Here is a 21,796-nt window from a genome sequence, read left to right on the forward strand (position 1 = left end):
GATTCAAGAACATATCCAAAAATTCATCATAAACTTGATACAAATCCAAAAATACTTCAACATCTTTATACAAACTCAATAAAAAAAATATTAAAACTAATTCAGTCCTTAATCGGAGGTTAGATATCATGTTGGAGGTGCTAGCTTTTGAAGCATTTCTTCATACTAATAGTATGAAGTTGCTGCCTTCTCCACATAGTTTCTTTTGCAATTGCTTGAGTCGCTTAATATTGTTGAACATATTCCAATTCTCAAATCCACAATTTTTGCAAACTTGCCATTCTCCCCATGCTTTCTCATTTTGGACCAATTTTTGAAAGATTCCATTTTGGTATTGTCACCCTCCCATTTAGCAAGAAACTTCATGCAAAAGACTCCACAACTGTCTTTATCAGGTTGAGTAGGCACCCTTGGTGTTTCCCACTTAAATGTGCTAATCTGGAAAGGCATTGTGATTTTTCTTTTCTTATACAATTATGTCACAAATGCTTCCACCTTCTTCAGCCATACATCAAACATCTTTTTGTACACAGTCGCTTCGCCATTCTTCATGTCCAATGTCTCTCCGATCAAGTTGTTCAAGAATTCTAATTTTTGGCTCTTGAGATTCACAACAAAGCATACATAATGAAAACTTGGATTCCCAATTAGTGATGGCGTCATGATCTATTTCATTAGTAAAATAATCAACACCATATAAGTCAAACAATTAGAAAATTTCAAAACTATATTGAACTGAGTCTTACATATTCTAGACTTGTAGGGTCAATAGCCTTCCAATCCATGTATTTGAACTTTTTTAGTCTCTCGATGAATCTTTTGCATGCAACTGGTTTCGTTATACCTAGGGCATTAGATCTTTCCATGTCAACCTGTTTATATGAAAATGAGTAAAATCAATTCCATGCAGGAAGCAATTAAGAGATTAAGGATAGAATTAAGGCTGAATGGAAATTATTCTGCTTCTGTGAGGGTGATAGATTTGGAGAAAATATTGAAGACACAAGAGAATCCAAAAGCGTGGGTGAAGGGTGCAATCTGTTTTATCATTCACAAAATTTTGTGCCCCACTAATAGTAGTTTTGTATCTCTCCAATATGATATTAGGAACAAAACGACATTATGATATCAAAATGAACATTACAAAATAAAAATCAACTAAAACCCATTTCTAATGTCATGTTTTTTCTGCCTGCTAATTCGAGTTAGATTCAGATTGAAGCCACAATGCACTTTGTTAAACTCTCAAAACTATGTCAAAACCATTGTGCTGTGGAAATGATTTTGGTGAGTTGTACTCCAAAAAAATTAGATGTATTTAATGGTTTTCTTTGCTCATGCAGGTGAAAAAAACTAAAGAGCTAGAGCCATTGCCATCATTCCGTATTGGACTAATACAAATGGAGGAGGAGGAAAGGAATGTCACTGATGGTGATAAAAATAAGAAGCAAAAAACAAAAGAGGCTAAGGGTAAAGAAAAAAACAGCACATAAAGAAGAGTAAAAAAAAGAAACAAGAGAATGAAGAACAATTGGAGGAGGAGCGGAAAGAAGAGGCTAAAAGTAAAGAAAAGAAACATCAAAAAAAGAAACAACAAAATGATGCACAAGATTTTGATGAAGGAAGTTCAGATGATGAAAATGCAAAGCAAAGACTGAGGCACAAGATGAGTATACCTAAGGTATATGAGCTTATGAACTCAGTAAATGGCAAAAGACGAGATAATTAACGTATTGAATGACAGTGGCTTTGGAGGAATGTTGCATATCTGGAACTGGAATAGAGTCCACACTTTCTTTGTGGATTAGGTTGTTAGAAACTTTGACAAAGAGAACATGTGGATTGCATTAAGCAAGACCGAGGTACTTCCATTGAAAGAGGAAGATGTACATAGGGTCTATGAGCTTCCAATGGCGGGGAAGCAGATTAACGTTGATCTCTGCTCTGTGGAAGCAATTAAGAGATTGAGGATAGAATTAGGGCTGAATGGAAATTATTCTGCTTCTGGTGATAAGATTTGGAGAAAATATTGAAGACACAAGAGAATCCAAAAGCGTGGGTGAAGGGTGCAATCTGTTTTATCATTCATAAAATTTTGTGCCCACTAATAGTAGTTTTGTATCTCTCCAATATGCGCACATATTAGAAGATCCAGCTGGGGTATCATCTTATAACTGATGCTCACATGTTCTTGGGTATATGAAAGAAGGTCTGCAAACTCCGGAAGTTGCAAATCCATTGGCGGACTTCCACTTCCTAATGGTGATCATTCTATATATATTTAAAAAAACTAAGTGGTAGATTTTTAATTTATGTATGTGCAAATTAATTACTTGGAGAAAATGGGGAAGAGAAGCCCATTCCTGACAGTAAAATACAAGCGGCCTTCACTTCGTGATTGGGATGTCAAGGCGGCAAACCAAGACCTTCAGAAGGTCCATGATCTTATGGGACTCAAGCATGGACTGACATCCGGGGTAACCAGACTGTACAACACCGACGAAGGTCCGCATGTGGTGTTTTGATGCAGATACATGTCCACTCTCTAAAGTGAGAGGAAAATAATGATCTAACTACTATTCATGCAATATTATGGTTTTGAAAATCCCATAAGGTCATGGACCTTCTGAAGGTATCTACCATATCTAAAATTTAAAGATTTTGAAATTAAATTTTCAGAATAATGTTCTCTATCATCGTGATATCTAAAGTTTGGAATAAATTTGTAGCTTTTCTTTACAAATAGTTTTCATAGTAAGTGTCCAGGAAATCATTTTTAGATTTTTTTGTTTCCTCGTTTTCTGTTTATGATTGGCTCTTATTATCTTATATTTGTTTTTTAACAATCATCTTATGTACATATAATTTATAAGGAATGAAAATTGCAACTATGCAAGACTCAGACTGGGAGCTAATTTATAAGGAAAATTGCTTATAGGCATGAAGTAGGAAAATATCTTCAATCAGTAGAAACAAAATATGATTGCTGGAGAAGACATTGAACATCATGACAAATGGTCACAACATCAAGCATACTTCTTTAGAATTTTTCAAAATAATGTTTGATTACTATAGCACATTATTTTGAAAAATTCTAAAGAAGTATGCTTGATGTTGTGACCATTTGTCATGATGTTCAATGTCTTCTCCACCAATCATATTTTGTTTCTACTGATTGAAGATATTTTCCTACTTTATACCAATAAGCAATTTTCCTTATAAATTAGCTCCGAGTCTGAGTCTTGCATAATTGCAATTTTCATTCCTTATAAATTATATGTGCATAAGATGATTGTCAAAAAACAAATGTGAACCATATAAGATAATAAGAGCCAATCATATACAGAATACGAGGAAACAAAAAATCTAAAAATGATTTCCTGGACACTTATTATGAAAACTATTTGTAAAGAAATTCAAAACTTTAGATATAACGATGATGGAGAACATTATTTTGAAAATTTAATTTCAAAATCTTTAAATTTTAGATATGGTAGATACCTTGAGAAGGTCCATGACCTTATGGGATTTTCAAAACCATAATATTGCATGAATAGTAATTACATCATTATTTTCCTCTCACCTTAGAGAGTGGACAGGTATCTGCATCAAAACACATTACATGCTGACCTTCGTCGGTGTTGTAGAGTCTGGTTACCCCGGATGTCGGTCCATGCTCGAGTCCCATAAGGTCATCGACCTTCTGAAGGTCTTGGTTTGCCGCCTTGACATCCCAATCACGAAGTGAAGGCCGCTTGTATTTTACTGTCAGGAATGGGCTTCTCTTCCCCATTTTCTCCAAGTAATTAATTTGCACATACACAAATTAAAAATCCACCACTTAGTTTTTTTAAATATATATATATATATATATATATAGAATGATCACCATTAGGAAGTGGAAATCTGCTAATGGATTTGCAACTTTCGGAGTTTGCAGGCCTTCTTTCATATACCCAAGAACATGTGAGCACCAGTTATAAGATGATACTCCAGCTGGATCTTCTAATATGTGCGCATATTGGAGAGATACAAAACTATTATTAGTGGGGCACAAAATTTTGTGAATGATGAAACAGATTGCACCCTTCACCCACGCTTTTGGATTCTTTGTGTCTTCAATATTCTCTCCAAATCTATCACCCTCACAGAAGCAAAATAATTTCCATTCAGCCTTAATTCTATCCTCAATCTCTCAATTGCTTCCACAGAGCAGAGATCAGCGTTAATCTGCTTCCCCGCCATTGGAAGCTCATAGACCCTATGTACATCTTCCTCTTTCAATGGAAGTACCTCGGTCTTGCTTAATGCAATCCACATGTTCTCTTTGTCAAAGTTTCTAACAACCTAATCCACAAAGAAAGTGTGGACTCTATTCCAGTTCCAGATATGCAACATTCCTCCAAAGCCACTGTCATTCAATACGTTAATTATCTCGTCTTTTGCCATTTACTGAGTTCATAAGCTCATATACCTTAGGTATACTCATCTTGTGCCTCAGTCTTTGCTTTGCATTTTCATCATCTGAACTTCCTTCATCAAAATCTTGTGCATCATTTTGTTGTTTCTTTTTTTGATGTTTCTTTTCTTTACTTTTAGCCTCTTCTTTCCGCTCCTCCTCCAATTGTTCTTCATTCTGTTGTTTCTTTTTTTACTCTTCTTTATGTGCTGTTTTTTTTTTCTTTACCCTTAGCCTCTTTTGTTTTTTGCTTCTTATTTTTATCACCATCAATGACATTCCTTTCCTCCTCCTCCATTTGTGTTAGTCCAATACTGAATGATGGCAATGGCTCTAGCTCTTTAGTTTTTTTTCACCTGCATGAGCAAAGAAAACTATTAAATCCATCTAATTTTTTTGGAGTACAACTCACCAAAACCATTTCCACAGCACAATGGTTTTGGCATAGTTTTGAGAGTTTAACAAAGTGCTAACAAAGTGCATCGTGGCTTCAATCTGAATCTAACTCGAATTAGCAGGCAGAAAAAACATGACATTAGAAATGGTTTTAGTTGATTTTTATTTTGTTATGTTCATTTTGATATCATAATGTCTTTTTGTTCATAATATCATTCCAAGCTACTAGGAGCAGACAAAAATTATCTTCCTCAAAATGTCCTCATTAACTTTCCTAGTTCTTCTTTCAGAGGAGAGCTAAGCATGCATCTATTTTTATGCTTTGAGATAATGTCCTCATTAACTTTATTGGTTAATATTAAAATAACAATTTGACATAGAAACATAATAACCAAACACACATAAGTTTATTGGTTACATAGAAGTGGATAATATTCATAAGAAATCCTAGCCAGTGCCCTTAAGCTTCTTGATCTGTGAAACATCAAGAAGAGTAGTCTTTGCAATTATAGAAGTAGGTAACTTGTTTCCAAACAGTAAATAATCAAGAAACTGAAAGCTAGGCTTTGAGCTACTATAAGTAGCAAAAGCAATAGCTTCTCCAGCACAAGAGTTAACTACAAAATGCAATAGTCCTTTTGGAAAAAGCATAATATCAGTAGGCTTAAGATCTTTTTTTTCTGATTTTGTTAAAGCAGATGTTTTTGGTTTTGGCTTAAAATAACAAATCTAGTTTAAAATTGCAGGGGACTAATAAAAGAGGACAAAAGCTTAGCTTAAAATAAAAGTGCACATGCAACATGATGAAAGAAAGAAAAAAGTTATGTCAACCTAGAACTTCTTTCTTTTCTTTTTCCCTTAGAACTTATGAGTCTACCTACATAATGGTTATTTTCCCTTAGAACTTATGAGTCTACTACATAATGGTTATTTTCCCTTAAACATGCCTAAAATGACAGTGGTTCTGTATATTTAGATTTACCCAAATTCAACACTTTGGTCTGGTTTTGTTTTGGTTTTGTTTTGTCACCATCATATTCTCAATATTCAATAAAATTGTTCCTTTCCTTCAACTGTTTCTATCAATTCTCTTCAGTGGGTTCCTAATGTTATGGCATATCATCTTTCAATTGTGTAAAATTCCTGTAATCTAAGCATGATATATATAGATTCATTTTAAGAAGATAAATGGACTTGGTTAGTGGGAGAACTGTGAAAAGATGATCACAAATATGTTGAGGAAATGGTTTATGGAGATGATAACTTAAATTTCCTGAAGTTAAATGCAATGATGCAACCTAAATCCTCTCCCCCACACCAATTTGAGCACATTGAATATGTTCAAATCAATTACCATTTCCAACATATTCAAAATTAACAAAATTGAGTAATTCCAAAACAAGGCACAACCACACACTTGGTAAAATTTCATGCTACATACATTAACATTTTACTATATTTGAGGACTATTGTATCATGCAATAACTTTTTACTTAATACATGTATTAACACAATTGATAGTAAGCACAGAGATAACTTGTTTCAGTGAAGTTGACAGAAAAGACTATAAGAGCGTCTCAACTCAAATGATGCAACCAAGAATTAAAATAGAAGATGTTGAATCAAATTCAATGATTAAGTTAAGCCCATTTTATATGGCCCAAAATCCAGCTTTTAACATAGAAAAACTACAATTTAAAGGTGCAAATAATATGTTCAAAATATACTACAATTGATTTCTGTAAAAACAATATCCAAAGCTAGGCAAAACCAAACAAGTTTATTTGCTATATAGTTTCAGACATAAAACTCTTGTGTCACAAACTCCAGGACACTTATTGAAAGTTGTATGATACTTAAAATTTACAAATGAGGAAAATCAATGTATCAGATAAAACTGTCACTTCTAGAACCTAATTTGATATGCATTGAAAAGAAAAACATTCAACCAATAGAGTTAACAAATCTCAATGGTTGAAGGAAGTTATAACAGCTCTTATTCATATATTTTTTCTTTACCAGCCCGAGAACTCTGACACAAAAGGCTATGAGTTTGATTCAACATGTACATGTACAACGGTGGTTGTTTGATCGAGATAGGTCTAACTCCAAATCTAAGCACAAAAACCATTTCCCAAGAAAAATGGTTTTGGGATAAACAATTGGGTGAATGTCATACTAGAATCTAGAATGGAAATGTTGACGATTTTAAACCAAATCTACGAGATACCTAAGCTATATTTTATACCTAATCTATGAGAATAGAGTCAAATAGAACTTATGAAACCATTTCAAAACCTATAATCAATCAACATTTCCAAATATGTTCTAAACCTATAATCAATTTCAATTTCCATTTTAAAAACCTATAAAAACCAACAAACCACACATTTTAATTGATACCTAAGCACAATTCGAAATTAAAATGTCAACTTAGGATTACACAGATGCAATTACTTTCCAAATTAAACAAAAACCATTTCCAACTAACAGAAACACTTTCTAAACTCATTGTAATTACTTGAAAGCACAAGATAAGTTCAAACTTGTTTTGTTTTCATCATTTGCTGTTTTGTTGAGTTTCAATGGTGATAATGATGTTTAAGCACGGTGATGATGATGAAAATGTTTGCGTGAAGGATGGTGAATGACAGTTACGATTACGGTGACAGTTATGGCGAAGGATGAAAATGCGAAGGATGATGATGATGTTGACGAAAAACGACGGTGGTGATGATGATGGTGAATGACGGTGGTGTTGATTTGGTGAACGACGATGTTGTTGATGGTTAACGACGGTAACGGAAGATTGATGGTGAACGACGGTGGTGGGAGTTTGTTACAGGTGAAATTTATTTTGTGTTGTTGATGGTGAACGCGTTTTGGGGTGTAGAAAGCAATTTTGTTGGGCTAAATGTTAATGGGCTGAATGCATAATTTATGGCTTATGCACGATAACCACACCCGATTTTTATCATCGATTTCATATAAACAATTTTGGAATTAAGCATAAGTTCCTCAAATTCTCAATACCCTTTTGATGATTGATTTTGAATATAGTTCGTAGCGTTGACGAAAACACATAGAAAAAAACCATAAGTTCACTTCTCTTCTCTTTCTGCCTCAAAATTCTCATTCTTCTTTCTCATTTCAAAAAAACGCCGCCGCCCTCTTTCTTCCTCCGACGCGGTGGCCGGTGAGCCACAAGGGTGGCACCGCCGCGTCGGAGAACATAAACATATCTGATTTCAAAAAAAGAAATCAGTTTTACAAATCCATTTTGATTTAAAGCCCGAACCCGAAAACGAAACTTCAAAGAAAAATATAGATCGCTCTAGATCCAAAGATGAAAGTGGATCTGAGAAAAAATTATACATCCTTCTCTGTTCTGGATTTCGTTCCTGTTTGTTTCACTAAGGCTGGTTCGGTTGTTTGCAGATTTGTGCCTGGCTTTGTTTGAAAATCTTGTTGATGATATGGGTTTCGCAAATTTTTTGAGGTTGTTAGTTGTGAATGGGTTTTGGACTGTTGTTATGAGATAATGTGTCTTTGATGATAAAGCTTATGGAAATTGTCATATTCGAAAATACTGTTGTGTAATTTTTGATGTTAATGACTTTCTATTTTTTATTTTTTTTTTCCAATTAAAAAAAGCCAGCATGAATTAAAAAAAGAAAAAGGAAAAAAATTACACGTGACACCTCATTTAAGTGATGTGGGTGCCACGTTAGCGAAGACCAAATCAAAATTAGTTTTGAGGGCTAAAACTGTCAAAGATCCAATATATAAAGGCTATTTTATATTTTAATTAGTTAAATGGTCAAAATCGCAACTTCTAAAAAAATAAAAGGCCAAAAGTGCAATTAAGCTTAGTTAAAAATAGTATATGGAATATGAGTAATTACTTCAATTTTATTTCGTATCTTCATTAGAAGTTTTTTTTTTTTTTGTTAGTAGTTAGAACCTTTTATTTCCAACCACTTAGTTGAAGATAAAATAATGAAAAATGTTACATAAACACCCTTTATTCATACATCCTATTGTACACCCCATGTATTAGGAATATTTTGGTAAATTCATCTCACAACCACACTTTATCTTCTATTTATGTGGGGTCAAGATTGCCACATATCAGAATTTTATGTGGGTGTAAAGGATATATTGTCACATGCGGTGGTACATGTATCACCACTCCAAACATTAAAATCTATATATGTAAACTTCTATATATTACTCGATTTTTTTTTCAACCATGCACAAACACCCAAAAGTATATTATATATATGTAATATAGTTTAATTAATGTATTCTTTAGATGTATAATTACTTTACATGTATATCTAATAAATGTATTGTCACATTAATTAATGAATATATTGATTAATATATTTTTATATTTATATTAATTGATGTGGTAGTAATATATTGTTGAATGCATAAAATAATTATACACTTACAAAATACACTAATTAAATTTGATTTATCAAAAATATGAATCTTGGGTTAATTTAATTATGAATAAATATTGATGGACTAACTAGCCCTTTCTTCCTCTCTCTTCTCTCCTTCTCAAACCCTATCCGTCACCCCTTTCTTCTTTTTCTTCTTTTTAGATGGGTGATTTAGGGTCAATTTTGACTCAAAAATCACCCCTCCGAATTGTTTTTCCTTTTATCCTAATTGAATAAACGATTTTACATATTTTCTGTTTTCTTTCGTTTGTTTTTGTGATTTCGTCGTCTTTGAACGACTTTGTTTGTTTTGATTTCCCGTCTTTGTGCGGTGTGTTTTTAATTTTCCGTCTTAGTTCGGTGTTTATTTGATTCATGTTGAAAGATTAGTTTTGAGCAAGTGCAGATCCGATCAATGACAATGACTTTGACGTCGTCAACGTTGCAGATCTGGAGACAAAAATATAGTCATATTAGTCATATTTATAGGCACATGTACTTTGCCGTTTTATGCTATTAACATGGATGCTGTGAGTTTGTTCACAAATTCATCCTTTTTATTTTTTAGCGAATTTAGATTTATATTGTATTGATGTACTCTATCAATTTGAATGAATGAATATCATTTATTTTGTCAAAAAAAAAAAAAAAATATTGGTGGACTGACCAAAACCAAAAAGGAATAAAGTTAGCAAAGAAAAACACAAAAGTAAAAGCGTAATCACAACAAGGATGGTACCGTTTGTCAAAAAAAAAAAACATGGAAGGTACCGATCCGCGGATTCGTAATGAACCACAATCTAACCGTTAAAATATGTTTATCAACGGCCACAAGCTTCTCAAGTTACTACGCATGGATCGACAATATCTACCGTCGATTACTTCAAATCCAACAACGGAGAATCAAAACTCAAAACACAAAATTCCCTCTTCTACTTCCCTCTCTGAAGACTGAATCTCTCTCATACAAATAAATACCCAAACTCACTCTTCATTTGCACACATTCAAAATCAAATCTCAAACCCTAATTTCCCAAATTCTTCAATTTCTCAAATTTTCATTCAAAAATGTCTGGTCGTGGAAAGGGAGGTAAAGGATTAGGAAAGGGGGGTGCAAAGAGACATCGCAAGGTTCTCCGTGACAACATCCAAGGAATCACAAAGCCAGCGATTCGTCGATTGGCGAGAAGAGGAGGTGTGAAAAGAATCAGTGGATTGATCTATGAGGAAACAAGAGGTGTGTTGAAGATCTTCTTGGAGAATGTTATAAGAGATGCTGTTACTTACACTGAGCATGCGAGGAGGAAAACTGTGACTGCTATGGATGTTGTTTACGCGCTTAAGAGACAAGGAAGAACCCTCTATGGTTTCGGTGGTTGAAGATGATGAAGTTTTTTGTGTAATTGTTATGGGTTTTTCTTTGTAAGTTTTAACAAGATTGAAATTGAATGAAATGCTCTTTCTTGGTGAATTATGATTTTAATTTGTGTTAACTGCTTGTGTTAAAGAATTAATCTGAACTACTTAACATTTTTAATGTTTCTTTGCCAATTTATAATGATTTAACATAAGGGAAATGGTAAAAATAGAAACATTGTATCAGAAATGGTGAAAAGTGAAAAATTTAACTTTTTAAAACTCCAAATATTGTTGAATTCAATGAAAATATACTACTTTTGATTTCTTTAACCATTGCCCCGAGGGCACTGGTGAGCAAGACCTTATATATAGCTAATTGTAATTGTTACATTTGACAGCAGCTAGACATCATGAACTATTGTACGCTATTAAGTTCTGTGTTCAATATTGCATCTGTGATTAACATAATCACCATAAATTATGTTAATCAGAACTTCTTGTCCCAAAGAAGACCCACATTCTTATAGTGAGTAGCTCTTGCCATGCTATCTTCATCATAAATTTTGCATTTATTCACAAGGATAGAAAAACATTAGCATCTCCTGGTGGCCAATGAATTGCATATACACCATTATAGTGGGACAGAACATAGACTATTTCTCAAATTTGACTGCATTGTCAGCTACGAACGTATTCCCTTGCTTCAGTTCAAAGACTTCCACTTCTACAGCCTCTGCTTCCATATTCCGGCGAGTTTTTTTTCCACCAATGTTCAACCTCTTCTGACAAAATGAAAGCACCAAAGGAATAACAGAAGATCTTAGTGTACAAAATGCGCAAAAGGTGCAGAATGTTCAGAATTTTGAAGGAAAAGGAATAACAGAGGAGAGGAGAAAAGAGTTCTTGTCACAATTCATGCATCCTCATATATGCACCCAATTCAAGTCACAAAGCCTCTCAATTGAGAGTTAGTTAGCCTCTGGGACCCTTTGATGTACATTTGCATTGTCTTAAACATTTAAAACTATTTTCGTGGCTATCAGGGATATCCATATATTGGTCATAAACAGTGGCGGAGTCAGGAATATTGTAAAGCTCGGATAAAAAAAAATTTGCAATACATTTATAGGGCGTACATAAGAAATTGCAAGCAAATAATAAAAAATGTAAAGAAATTGCCCAATTTATAGGGGTTTATATAAGAAATTCATAGGGATTTACACAAGAAATTGCAAAAAATTTGGCCCGGAGCCCGGGTGAGTGCCCGGGGTCGCCGGACCTTAGAACCGCCCCTGGTCATAAAAGTATTGTTCTGTAAGTTGATTTTAGATTCTTGGACATCTGGTCATCTCGTTCTTGCTATGGTTGAGGTGAGGTGATGCATCAACAAAGTTCACTATTCCTAATTTCCTATTCTGTATTGATTTTATTTTTACTAATATATATGAATTTTTCTATCACATGCAAATATACGCAAATTAAAAAGTTCAAAATAATACATTTGTATTGGAACTCGTGCATCTGTCGAGCGTGTACATTTTCTTTTTTTGGCTCCAATCAAGAGTGTACATAGAAGATTATTTTACATGAAAGTATAAAGTAAGAAATTACATTTCAATAATTTCACATACACTTTAGATACTTTACAAAGTGGGTGGTAAATTTTTTATTTTTTTTATTACATTTCTCTACTTTTACTTATACTTCAAATACAAAGTGGAAAGAAATCCTTCATAGAAATGGGTGGCTGGATTCGAACCAATACATTCGAATTAGTTGAAAGAAATCCTTCATCATCCTATTCAAGTATAAAATGTGTCGTAGTTAGAGTAAATATAAGTTGAGTCAAACTAGATTTTGAAGGCCTCAATCTAACCTATCAAAAAATTTAAGGTATGAGCTTGACATGTAGCGTGCCATATGCTTATTTTTTAGATATGAGTTTGACATTTTGAAAACCTGATATGACATGTTAACCTATTTAAAAATTTATGTTTCATATGAACATAGTTAAATAGGTAATCTAATCGATGTTTAAATAGATGACGAACTAACAATCAATGAGATTAAACTCTCTTTAGATATTTAACATGATATTTTAGAGAATTTGACAATATATGATATCATATTTCAATTTTAGTTTATCATATTTTAGAGAATTTTAATTAGTTTATGTAGACTAATAAATTTAAATTATTGAAAAAATGAACAAATTTATAACTTAATTTAAAGTATAAAATTTAATATAATTATAAAAGTAATAAAAATATTATTTGTATTTAACTACGTAGGCCGATCTAATAAATTTAAGAGGTTTTTTCTACAACATGTGCCATGATCTTTTTAACTAAATAGGTTTTTAAAGTTACTTATCGTTTAACAAAAAAGTCTGATCTAACATTGACAAAGCCGGTCTAATTTATTTTTGGCAAAATCCAAAAGAGGGGTTCCCAATCACTTTTCTAACTTCCTTTTAATCTTGCCTCATATGTTCCATTCCATAGTAGTAAGATAAATGATATTTGAACATCTATTTTTGATAATTTTTGTGACAACTTTCTCACTCATACTTATATCATATTTTCATTTTTTCTCTTTATTGCTTTAGTTTTTATACCAAGATTCACATTTCTTTCTATATTTTGGTTGTCCCACAAATTATCCTACAAAATAGTTGTTCAAATAACACTCCTCTCGTATATGAATAGTACTCTATCTCACATGAAAATTTAAGGGTGTCTAATCTTTAATCTTTTCTCTAACAAAAAATAAATCAATCAATCTTTACCCAGCAACGACAACCATTTCCCTTTCCCCTTGTGTTGGAGGAGTCACCACTGAAATTAAAACGCAGGCGGAGTTGGTCGTAGGCCGCAGAAAGACTCGTTCAGGTTTCATTTCTTTTTACCATTGTTGGGTCATTTCAATTTTCACCATTTTCATTTTGTATTGTTATTGTATCAGTAAATAAACACTACCCTTTTTATAGCTTCTGCTTTCAATATGATCCTTGATATTACATAGAATTGCACTCAAATGTGGCCAGCACAGCCTCAATTATGGTTTCAGCGATATCGAAAAACTATTATGTCGTGACGGCCTTGAACCATTATTTATAACATTTACTATGAATTATTATTGGTTGCTTTTTTTTTTCTTTTTTTTCCATTGGTTTTATTTTAGTAGTTGTATATTAATGTCGTGAAAAAAAAAAAAAAGAATCCATTGGCAGCTAAGATTGTAACAGAACTTGAACAGATTGCTATTGTTCTTCGAACCCGTATTTATTTACGCTATAATGTTGTCAAATTCTGATGCTGTAGCATTGTTGTGTTTTAAGATGTTAGTTCTCCTTGACAAATGACTCAAATTTTAATATTCGACATGATTTTATTGTGAAACAGAATCTGGCTCTTTATTATCATCTCCACTCCAGCCCTTTTCATTCTGAAATTCCATAAAGTCACCCCTATGCGGTCAATATATCGTCTTGTTGTTCGTGATCGCTTTGGCATATGTTATATGGCTCTGGCGTCGAGAACTTTATTTTCTTCTATAACAACATATCACCCTGCAGAAGCTGGAGACTTTTGGCATAAAGAACAAACTCAAGACCTTACGAGATCTGTGGACATTCTTACTACAAAAATTGGCAAAGGTAACAACGAGGACGACATTCTCCAATCTCTAATCAGTGATGAAGGAGTAAATGGCATACATTTGTCTGAAAACCTCATTAATAGGTTGCTATTTCGATATAAGGATGATTGGAAGTCTGCATTGGCGATATTCAGATGGGCCAGTTCACATTCAAACTTTAAACATTCGCAACAATCGTATGATATGATGGTAGATATATTGGGTAGAATGAAGGCGATGGACAAGATGAGAGAGATCTTAGAAGAAATGCGTCAGGAGAGTCTCATCACTCTCGATACCATAGCCAAGGTAATGAGAAGGTTTGTTGGGGCAAGACAGTGGAAAGATGCTGTGAGGATATTTGATGACTTGCAATTTCTCGGCTTGGAGAAGAATACAGAATCCATGAATGTGTTGCTTGATACTCTATGTAAAGAGAAATTTGTTGAACAAGCTCGTGAAATTTACTTGGAGCTGAAGCATTACATTGCTCCAAATGCTCACACGTTTAACATACTTATTCATGGATGGTGTAATATCCGACGTGTTGAAGAGGCACATTGGACAATCCAAGAGATGAAAGGATATGGTTGTCGCCCTTGCGTTATAAGTTATTCCACCATCATTCAATGTTATTGTCAAGAACAGAATTTCGACAGGGTTTATGATCTTCTCGATGAAATGCAAGCTCAAAATTGCTCCCCAAATGTGGTCACATATACTACTATAATGTGCGCACTCGCAAAAGCAGAGAAATTTGACGAAGCTTTACAAGTTGTCGAAAGAATGAATGCTGTTGGATGTAGGCCTGATACGCTCTTTTTCAATTCGTTCATTTATACGTTGGGGAGAGCAGGCAGAATAGATGATGCTACATATGTATTCAAGGTTGCGATGCCGAAGGCCAATGTGGCCCCAAATACATCGACCTATAACTCAATGGTTTCTATGTTTTGTTACTATGCACGTGAAGAGAGAGCTTTTGGAATACTGAAGGAGATGGAAAAATCAGGTCTTTGTAAGCCGGATATTCAGACTTTTCACCCATTGATCAAGTCATGCTTTAAAATGAGAGAAATAGATACTTGGTTGAATGATATATTAAATGATATGGTAAATAAATATCAGATTGGTCTTGACCTTTCAACCTATTCATTGCTAATTCATGGGCTTTGCAGAGCAGATAGATGCAAGTGGGCATTCGATCTGTTCGAGGAGATGGTTGATCAAGATATCGTGCCTAGATACAAAACTTGCCGTTTGCTCTTGGATGAAGTCAAACAGAAAAATATGTATCAAGCTGTTGACAAAATTGATGTTCTTATGAAGAAACTTTAAATTCATGAATCTCTTTGGTATGTACTGTTTCTGAATATAATAGAAAACTCAACTACATTCCAAGTATTTGAAAGACTTTGTTATCATTGTTGGAGCAGTGTCATGGATTCTTCAACGCATAACAAATGTCTGGTCATTGTTGGAGCGTTCATAATGTCTGGTCAATGAAAGGGAGGTGCAAAGTGATATTGCAAGGTTCTTTGCGGTAACATTCAAGGAATAACAAAGCCAGCGATTCGTAGATTGGCGAGAAGAGTTGGTGTGAAGAGGATCAGTGGTTTGATCTATGAGGAAATAAGAGGACTGTTGAAGATTTTCTTGCAGAATAAGATTCTTGATGCTGTTACTTACACTGAGCATGAGGAAGACTCTGACTGCTATGGATGTTGTTTATCAGGGAAGAACCCTCTATGGTTTTGGTGGATGAAGAAGATGAAGATTTGTTAAGCTGTTTCTGTGTATTTGAAACATGTGAGTGTTCCGTATAATTGTTATCGTTTTGTAAGTTTTATCAAGATTGTAATATAATGAAATGATCTTTCATGGTGAATTCTGATTCTAACTTATGTTAATCCCTTGACTAAATTTTTTTTAGAGAAGTACACATTTTAATTTGATTCAGATAAAGTACAGTTTATTTTAATAGATTTTTATATGATATTAAGTTACTTTTATACAAATTTTAATTTGTGCTTTTAATTCGATTTATGTGAGTGTTTGTTAACTTGATTTTTTTTAGTTTTGTTATTTTAACTTAGTGGATGCGCAGGTGTTCCTTTGGAAATTGATGAATCCACTAAAATCCATATCTTTGGTCAACTATGCTCGCATACTTACAGATTTGGATTTGTCGCAGCCAATATTCAACAACTTGCTTGTGGAAAGAGAAGGGTACGCTTTTTTTTGTTAAAATAGAATATGAAAAACAACCGTTGTTCTGCAATAACTGCAAACACATAAGTCACTCTATCCAAAACTGTAAGAAAATTGCTCAAAATTCCATGGATTTGTTTAAAGATAATAAGGAAAATACTGTCACCAAGTCTCATCATCAGGGTAAGTCTAATGTTGGGTTTAAGCATGTTGATAGACCCTCTGAGACAGATAATCTTGCTGGAAGCCTGAAAACTAACTGAATATGATTCATGACACACATCTGGATTATAGAGAGTTGATGTTTATCAAGGGTAGAGAAAAGTTAGTTGAACAATCAGGTGCAATGATTGGCTCGGCTAAGCAATCTAAGGAGGTTTCAACCTTAGCATTAGATTCAACATTGAAAGCTGGTAAATGCTCTGTTGATTTTGGTGTTAATATGCATCATTTTTCTGATATTGGTGCTGGTACTGCCTATGATGTTCAGTCTGATGTTGGTCGAACTGAAAACCTGACCTGTAATAATCCTGAAGTTCTCAATGTGGTTCAAGAACTGATACTGTTAACTCAGATGCTGGAGTATCAGTAGAGGTCAAGTACATGAGTAAATCTAAAAAACAGAACCAAGCAAAAAAAGCACAAAGCCAAAAACATTGAGAGTGGTGGTGATTCTGATGTAGTGCTAAATAACTCTCTTTCTCTGTTAGAATCTGAAAATGCTTTGGATGGTGATGCGCACCTTTAATAACATTGGTTCCACTACTGGTGCAGTTCCTCAGTTAACTACCAAAGTTGTGGACAAAGATTCTCAGGATATGAATGCTTCTAAGATACAGGTTAATACTTCTGCCAAAGGTAGTTTGAGGCCCGTTGCTGGTAAAACTACACGCAGAACAAGATCAATCACACTGATTTGGCCAGAGGTTCAACGGTAGATGCTGGTAAGGATTCAACTTTTGACCCTTAGACACTGGATTTTGCAAGCAAGGCTGATGTAGTTGCTGCCAATTATTTTCCTGAGGTTGGTGCTAGCTCTGCCTTTGTTGTAGAGTCTGATTCTGCACAACATTTAAATCATGATGCTGTTATGATCAATTCTACAAGTGCTCTTATGAGGAGTTGGGTTGCGAAAGAGCAAACAAGGAGAAATTTAGTTTTGTCAAATGAGGAGTTGTATCAGGAAAATAGTGTCATTAGAGACACCAGGGCTTTGCAGATTGGTGTTTCAGGGAGGATGTCTTTACCAGCCAGCCAGCAATATTGTATCAACGGCGGCACCTATTTCCTGCACTGCCATGTCATTGACCTCTGATAAAAGGCCTGTAAGTTCTTCCCATGTTGCTTTATCTTTCACGCCTAATGAAGCCTTTCAGAAGAGTGAGAACATTTTAAAGGCTTTATGGGGAGATTTAGTAGAGGGAGGGAGACCAAAATAATATTCAAACACAGGAAACTCCTAACACTGTTTTGGTCACCAAAAAGCAGTAAAATCACATCACACAAGCTAATCCTGCGGATTCAGAGGGCATCATCACCCGTTCCAAAATGGGTATTTCCAAACCAAAAGTTTTGGAACCTTAGTTGTCTAGGGAATGTCTTCCTTCGCTCCTGTGTAAAAGGGTTTCAGCAGAAAAAAAGAATAGGCTGCAGCAATCTAAAGGTACAAACACAAATGGCGTTCAAACTCATTCTAAAAAGGAGGTTCCCATAGACATCACCAAGTAATTTGTGAGCTTGTTCATTGTTCTTGGTTTTCTCTTTGCATTTGGGACCGCTCTTTGTTTTTGGTAGCTTAGTTTCTGTTTTGATAACTGGCCTGTTGTGGCTGCTATTTGTCTCTCTTTCTCTTGTGTCATTTCTGCACTCTGGCTGTACAAGGGTTTCAAGCCCTCTCTTGAATTTTATTGTTTTCTTTTGCCTTAAAAAAAATAAAAAATTTGATCAATTAGTTTCATTTACTATTGAACTAATTGGAGATATTGTGAGTATGATTTTTGGCTAGAATAATAATTTGTTACTTGTTAGACTTTACTTATCTTGCAATTGAGTTAAATTATTTTGAGAATTACAAATCTAAGCAATTTGAAAATAGCTAAATACATGCAGCAATGCATTGTGAAAATGACTAAATTGAAAGCAAATACAAAAAGTTAAGGCAACACTTAATAAAGATAATTAATTCGAACACAGTTGTGCAATGGCAGCTACTATACTAGCCATAGAGGGCCAGTGCAAAATAATTCAATAAACAGAACAAGTTAAAGTTGTGATGCTGACATATACTCAGCAATGCCTTGAACTTATGCGAAGCTTTGGTTATGGTTTTCAAGCTGTGAAGCTGACATACTGAGCAAGTGCAAAAGATCAGTTTGCAAAGAGTTAAACTTCTGTTATGGTTTTCACAGGTGCCTTGTATTCATTCCACCTTTTATATGGTTTCATTCCACCCTCTATTGAAGTCGCTCTTCTTATGGAATTGGCAGACCATGTTGCTTGAATAGGTGCGACATTATTTTGAATCAAAATGGCATGGATTTTGCTTCAATTGTAATTTGCATCATTGAAATTCTTAGTTGCTCTTGAGAAAGTCTGCTTGCATTACTTTGATCAACAATAATTCCATAACAGTTGCATTATGCTTAATTTGCATCAGATGCATTATTTTAACAGTTGTAAAAACATTTAAATTACGCGTGATGACATGTGTCATCTTACGTTATTATTAGCATGTTTTTCAAGTAGGTACGACTCAACAGTCAGAGGGATATACCTAAATCGATCAAGATAGTGTAGACCCCATACGTAATGTTTGATGTGCGATCAGCAGGTGCAACTTGACAACTGATTAGGTTATCATGTCCCACGAACTCATCACTTAAATAACCCTTACGTGAATCAACTTGAATAAGACTTGACTGTTACGTAAATCTAACAAATGAATAGAGGGAATTCAAAAAATCATAACCGTTGCTAACATTTCTGCAACCAAAACAGGTAATTTAAATTTGTTTTGTTGCAAACAGATAAAAATTGCAATCTCTTAATCCTAAGCTCTTTTATATTTTATTTTGTTTCCAAATAAGTAACACGAATTGTTTCTATGAAACGACAATCCATGTGGATACGATACTTTGCTTATCACTTTATTACTTGATAAACGATTTGGTACACTTGTCTAATCCAAACATCAACATATTAATTTAAATTACGCACGTCAATGTAAATTACGCGTCAATTTAATTGTTTATTTGTCTTTTTTATTTATTCAAATATTTACATTTGTAACGGTTTGTTGTTTGTTTATTTTGTTTGTATTTCAGTTTCAGAGGACGCATAAGGTGACCATTGTCTTGCATGGGAAGAAGCTTAAGGCTGAGAGTTTGACAGGGAAATGCATGGTTATGGCAGCGGGTGAATGCATTCAGTCTTGCCCCCCCTCCCTCATTCAGACTGGGTACGAGAACATCAGCCATGACCTCATCATCGCCTTGTCAAAGAGATGATATGCGGAGACGAGTAGCTTCCATCTTCCCGTTGGGAAGATGACTGCCACACTAGATGATGTGGCGTGTCTTCTAGACATCCACATAGTTGGGAGGCTCTTTGCTGATGAGGATATAGAGTATGAGGACAATATGGATCTGTTGCAGATCGAGTTGGGTTTTACATAGGCGGAGGATCAGTCTGAGGTGAATAATCAATGGGATGGCCATATTAGCATAACACACATAAGGGAGTCATATGACAGGTGTCATCAGTTGAAGCAACCTGGTGATTGATGACAGGTCATCTTACGCTATTCTTAGCATATTTTTATGTTTATTTTAGTAGGTTTTACCAACAAACCAAAGGAGTATTAGGACAATTTCCTATGATTTCGGGAGATTTGTAATATTTTCTACATCTAAGTATGTAATTCTTTTTTTTCCGAAACATAACAATTTTAGGGGGTTCTTGAAGTAATTCACAAAGAAATCAAGCAAATCAGGCAAAACAAAACCTCTGAAGATTATTGGGCCTTGGGAAGATGAAGAATGAAGATTCAAAAGGTCTCAGAAGACTTTACAAAGGGAGGAATTTTGTTCCTAAGTTTCAAGACAACTTAACTATGAAGAAAACACCTCAACAGACGAAGAATACAAGAAAACAGGAAAGTAACGCACTAAAGTGCTCGACGCACAAAAGGAGGCATGATGCGCCAAAAGTGACACACTAAAGCGCCTGGCGCATGCTTGGATGTCCAAGGTGCCTGAAAGTCTCAGGCACATGCGCCAAGCTCATGGAAAGCAGGCGCTAGACACCCCGTGACTTGCGAAAAAAGTCACTTTTCGTGACTTTTTCGCCCCTGGAAGTCCGTGATTTTAGCCCAAGTTAGGTGAAAACGTTCCTTATAAATACCGCATTCCTCATTCACAATATCTCTTTCAGAACTAGAGAAGTTCAAGAGGAAGGTGGTTATAGGAAGCCAAGGATAAGTTATATCTTCTACTATCTTTTCTAGGGTATGTTTTTATCTTTTATTATTTTTGTCTTAGTTATCATGTGTAACTAGATATCTATAGGTTAGGGTTCTAAGATGAATCTCTATTTATTTTTATTGGATAATTATTTAATTTAATGTCGTTTTATTTTAGTTTATTTTTTGTTCGCTATTAAGTTTTATTGTGATTAATTTATTTTGGCGAAGTGCAACCCTAGATTAGGTACTTAGGTTGTGACAAGGCTTAATATTGTTATTGCTACCTAGATGCTTATATTTTGATATTTATATCTTTATACTAATAATTACATGTCTAGGAAGTAAGTGATTAGTAAACTAGACGAAAGATACTGAAAGCGAGTTGACCCTAGTAGTAAGTATTTAGGAGGTGACATTACTAATATTTAGTAAAATCTGATGAACCTATGACGTAACTAGTTTATTAATTAGGGAAAGAAGCACCAAGGAGAATAAACCTAGTAAGACCATTGTCCTCGACCTCTAAGTAAGGTAGACGCTGATATGGTTGCCCGTTTGTAGAACTATCTAGGGGGAAGGAGAGTGTGCTATGAGTGTCCTAAGATTCATAAATGGGAAAACCTTTAGGAACATTGGCTAGGACCCACATTAATAATCCTTACGAAGGTGGAGAAATCCTATAGGATTAATAATGTTATATCGTAGCGCGCGTATAACCTTAGCGTGACCATCATACCTTTGGAAATTTAGGCACACCAATTTAAGTTTATGTTTCAATTACCTTTGAATTAGCAAAACCCCGCATGTAAGGATCATCGT

The 21,796-nt window shown here is 34.4% G+C and overlaps 2 protein-coding genes across 3 annotated transcripts; both read left to right on the forward strand.

Moving 5' to 3' along the window:
* Positions 1–10,291: 10,291 nt before the first annotated feature.
* Positions 10,292–10,789, forward strand: LOC25497863 (histone H4). The gene has a single exon (XM_013592586.3). The coding sequence runs from the start codon at positions 10,375–10,377 to the stop codon at positions 10,684–10,686; it is 312 nt and encodes a 103-aa protein (XP_013448040.1). The 5' UTR covers positions 10,292–10,374; the 3' UTR covers positions 10,687–10,789.
* Positions 10,790–13,417: 2,628 nt separating this feature from the next.
* On the forward strand, positions 13,418–16,024 carry LOC25497864 (pentatricopeptide repeat-containing protein At3g04130, mitochondrial). 2 transcript variants are annotated; one of them, XM_013592587.3, is made up of 3 exons: positions 13,418–13,556; positions 14,070–15,659; positions 15,741–16,024. In XM_013592587.3, the coding sequence occupies exon 2, from the start codon at positions 14,137–14,139 to the stop codon at positions 15,640–15,642; it is 1,506 nt and encodes a 501-aa protein (XP_013448041.2). In that variant the 5' UTR covers positions 13,418–13,556; positions 14,070–14,136; the 3' UTR covers positions 15,643–15,659; positions 15,741–16,024. The 2 variants fall into 2 exon arrangements, with proteins under 2 accessions (XP_013448041.2, XP_024626391.1); XM_024770623.2 differs by having other exon boundaries at positions 14,070–16,024.
* The last annotated feature ends 5,772 nt before the right edge of the window (positions 16,025–21,796 follow it).

Source organism: Medicago truncatula, chromosome 7 (genome assembly GCF_003473485.1).
Source record: "Medicago truncatula cultivar Jemalong A17 chromosome 7, MtrunA17r5.0-ANR, whole genome shotgun sequence".
Classification (NCBI taxonomy): domain Eukaryota; kingdom Viridiplantae; phylum Streptophyta; class Magnoliopsida; order Fabales; family Fabaceae; genus Medicago; species Medicago truncatula.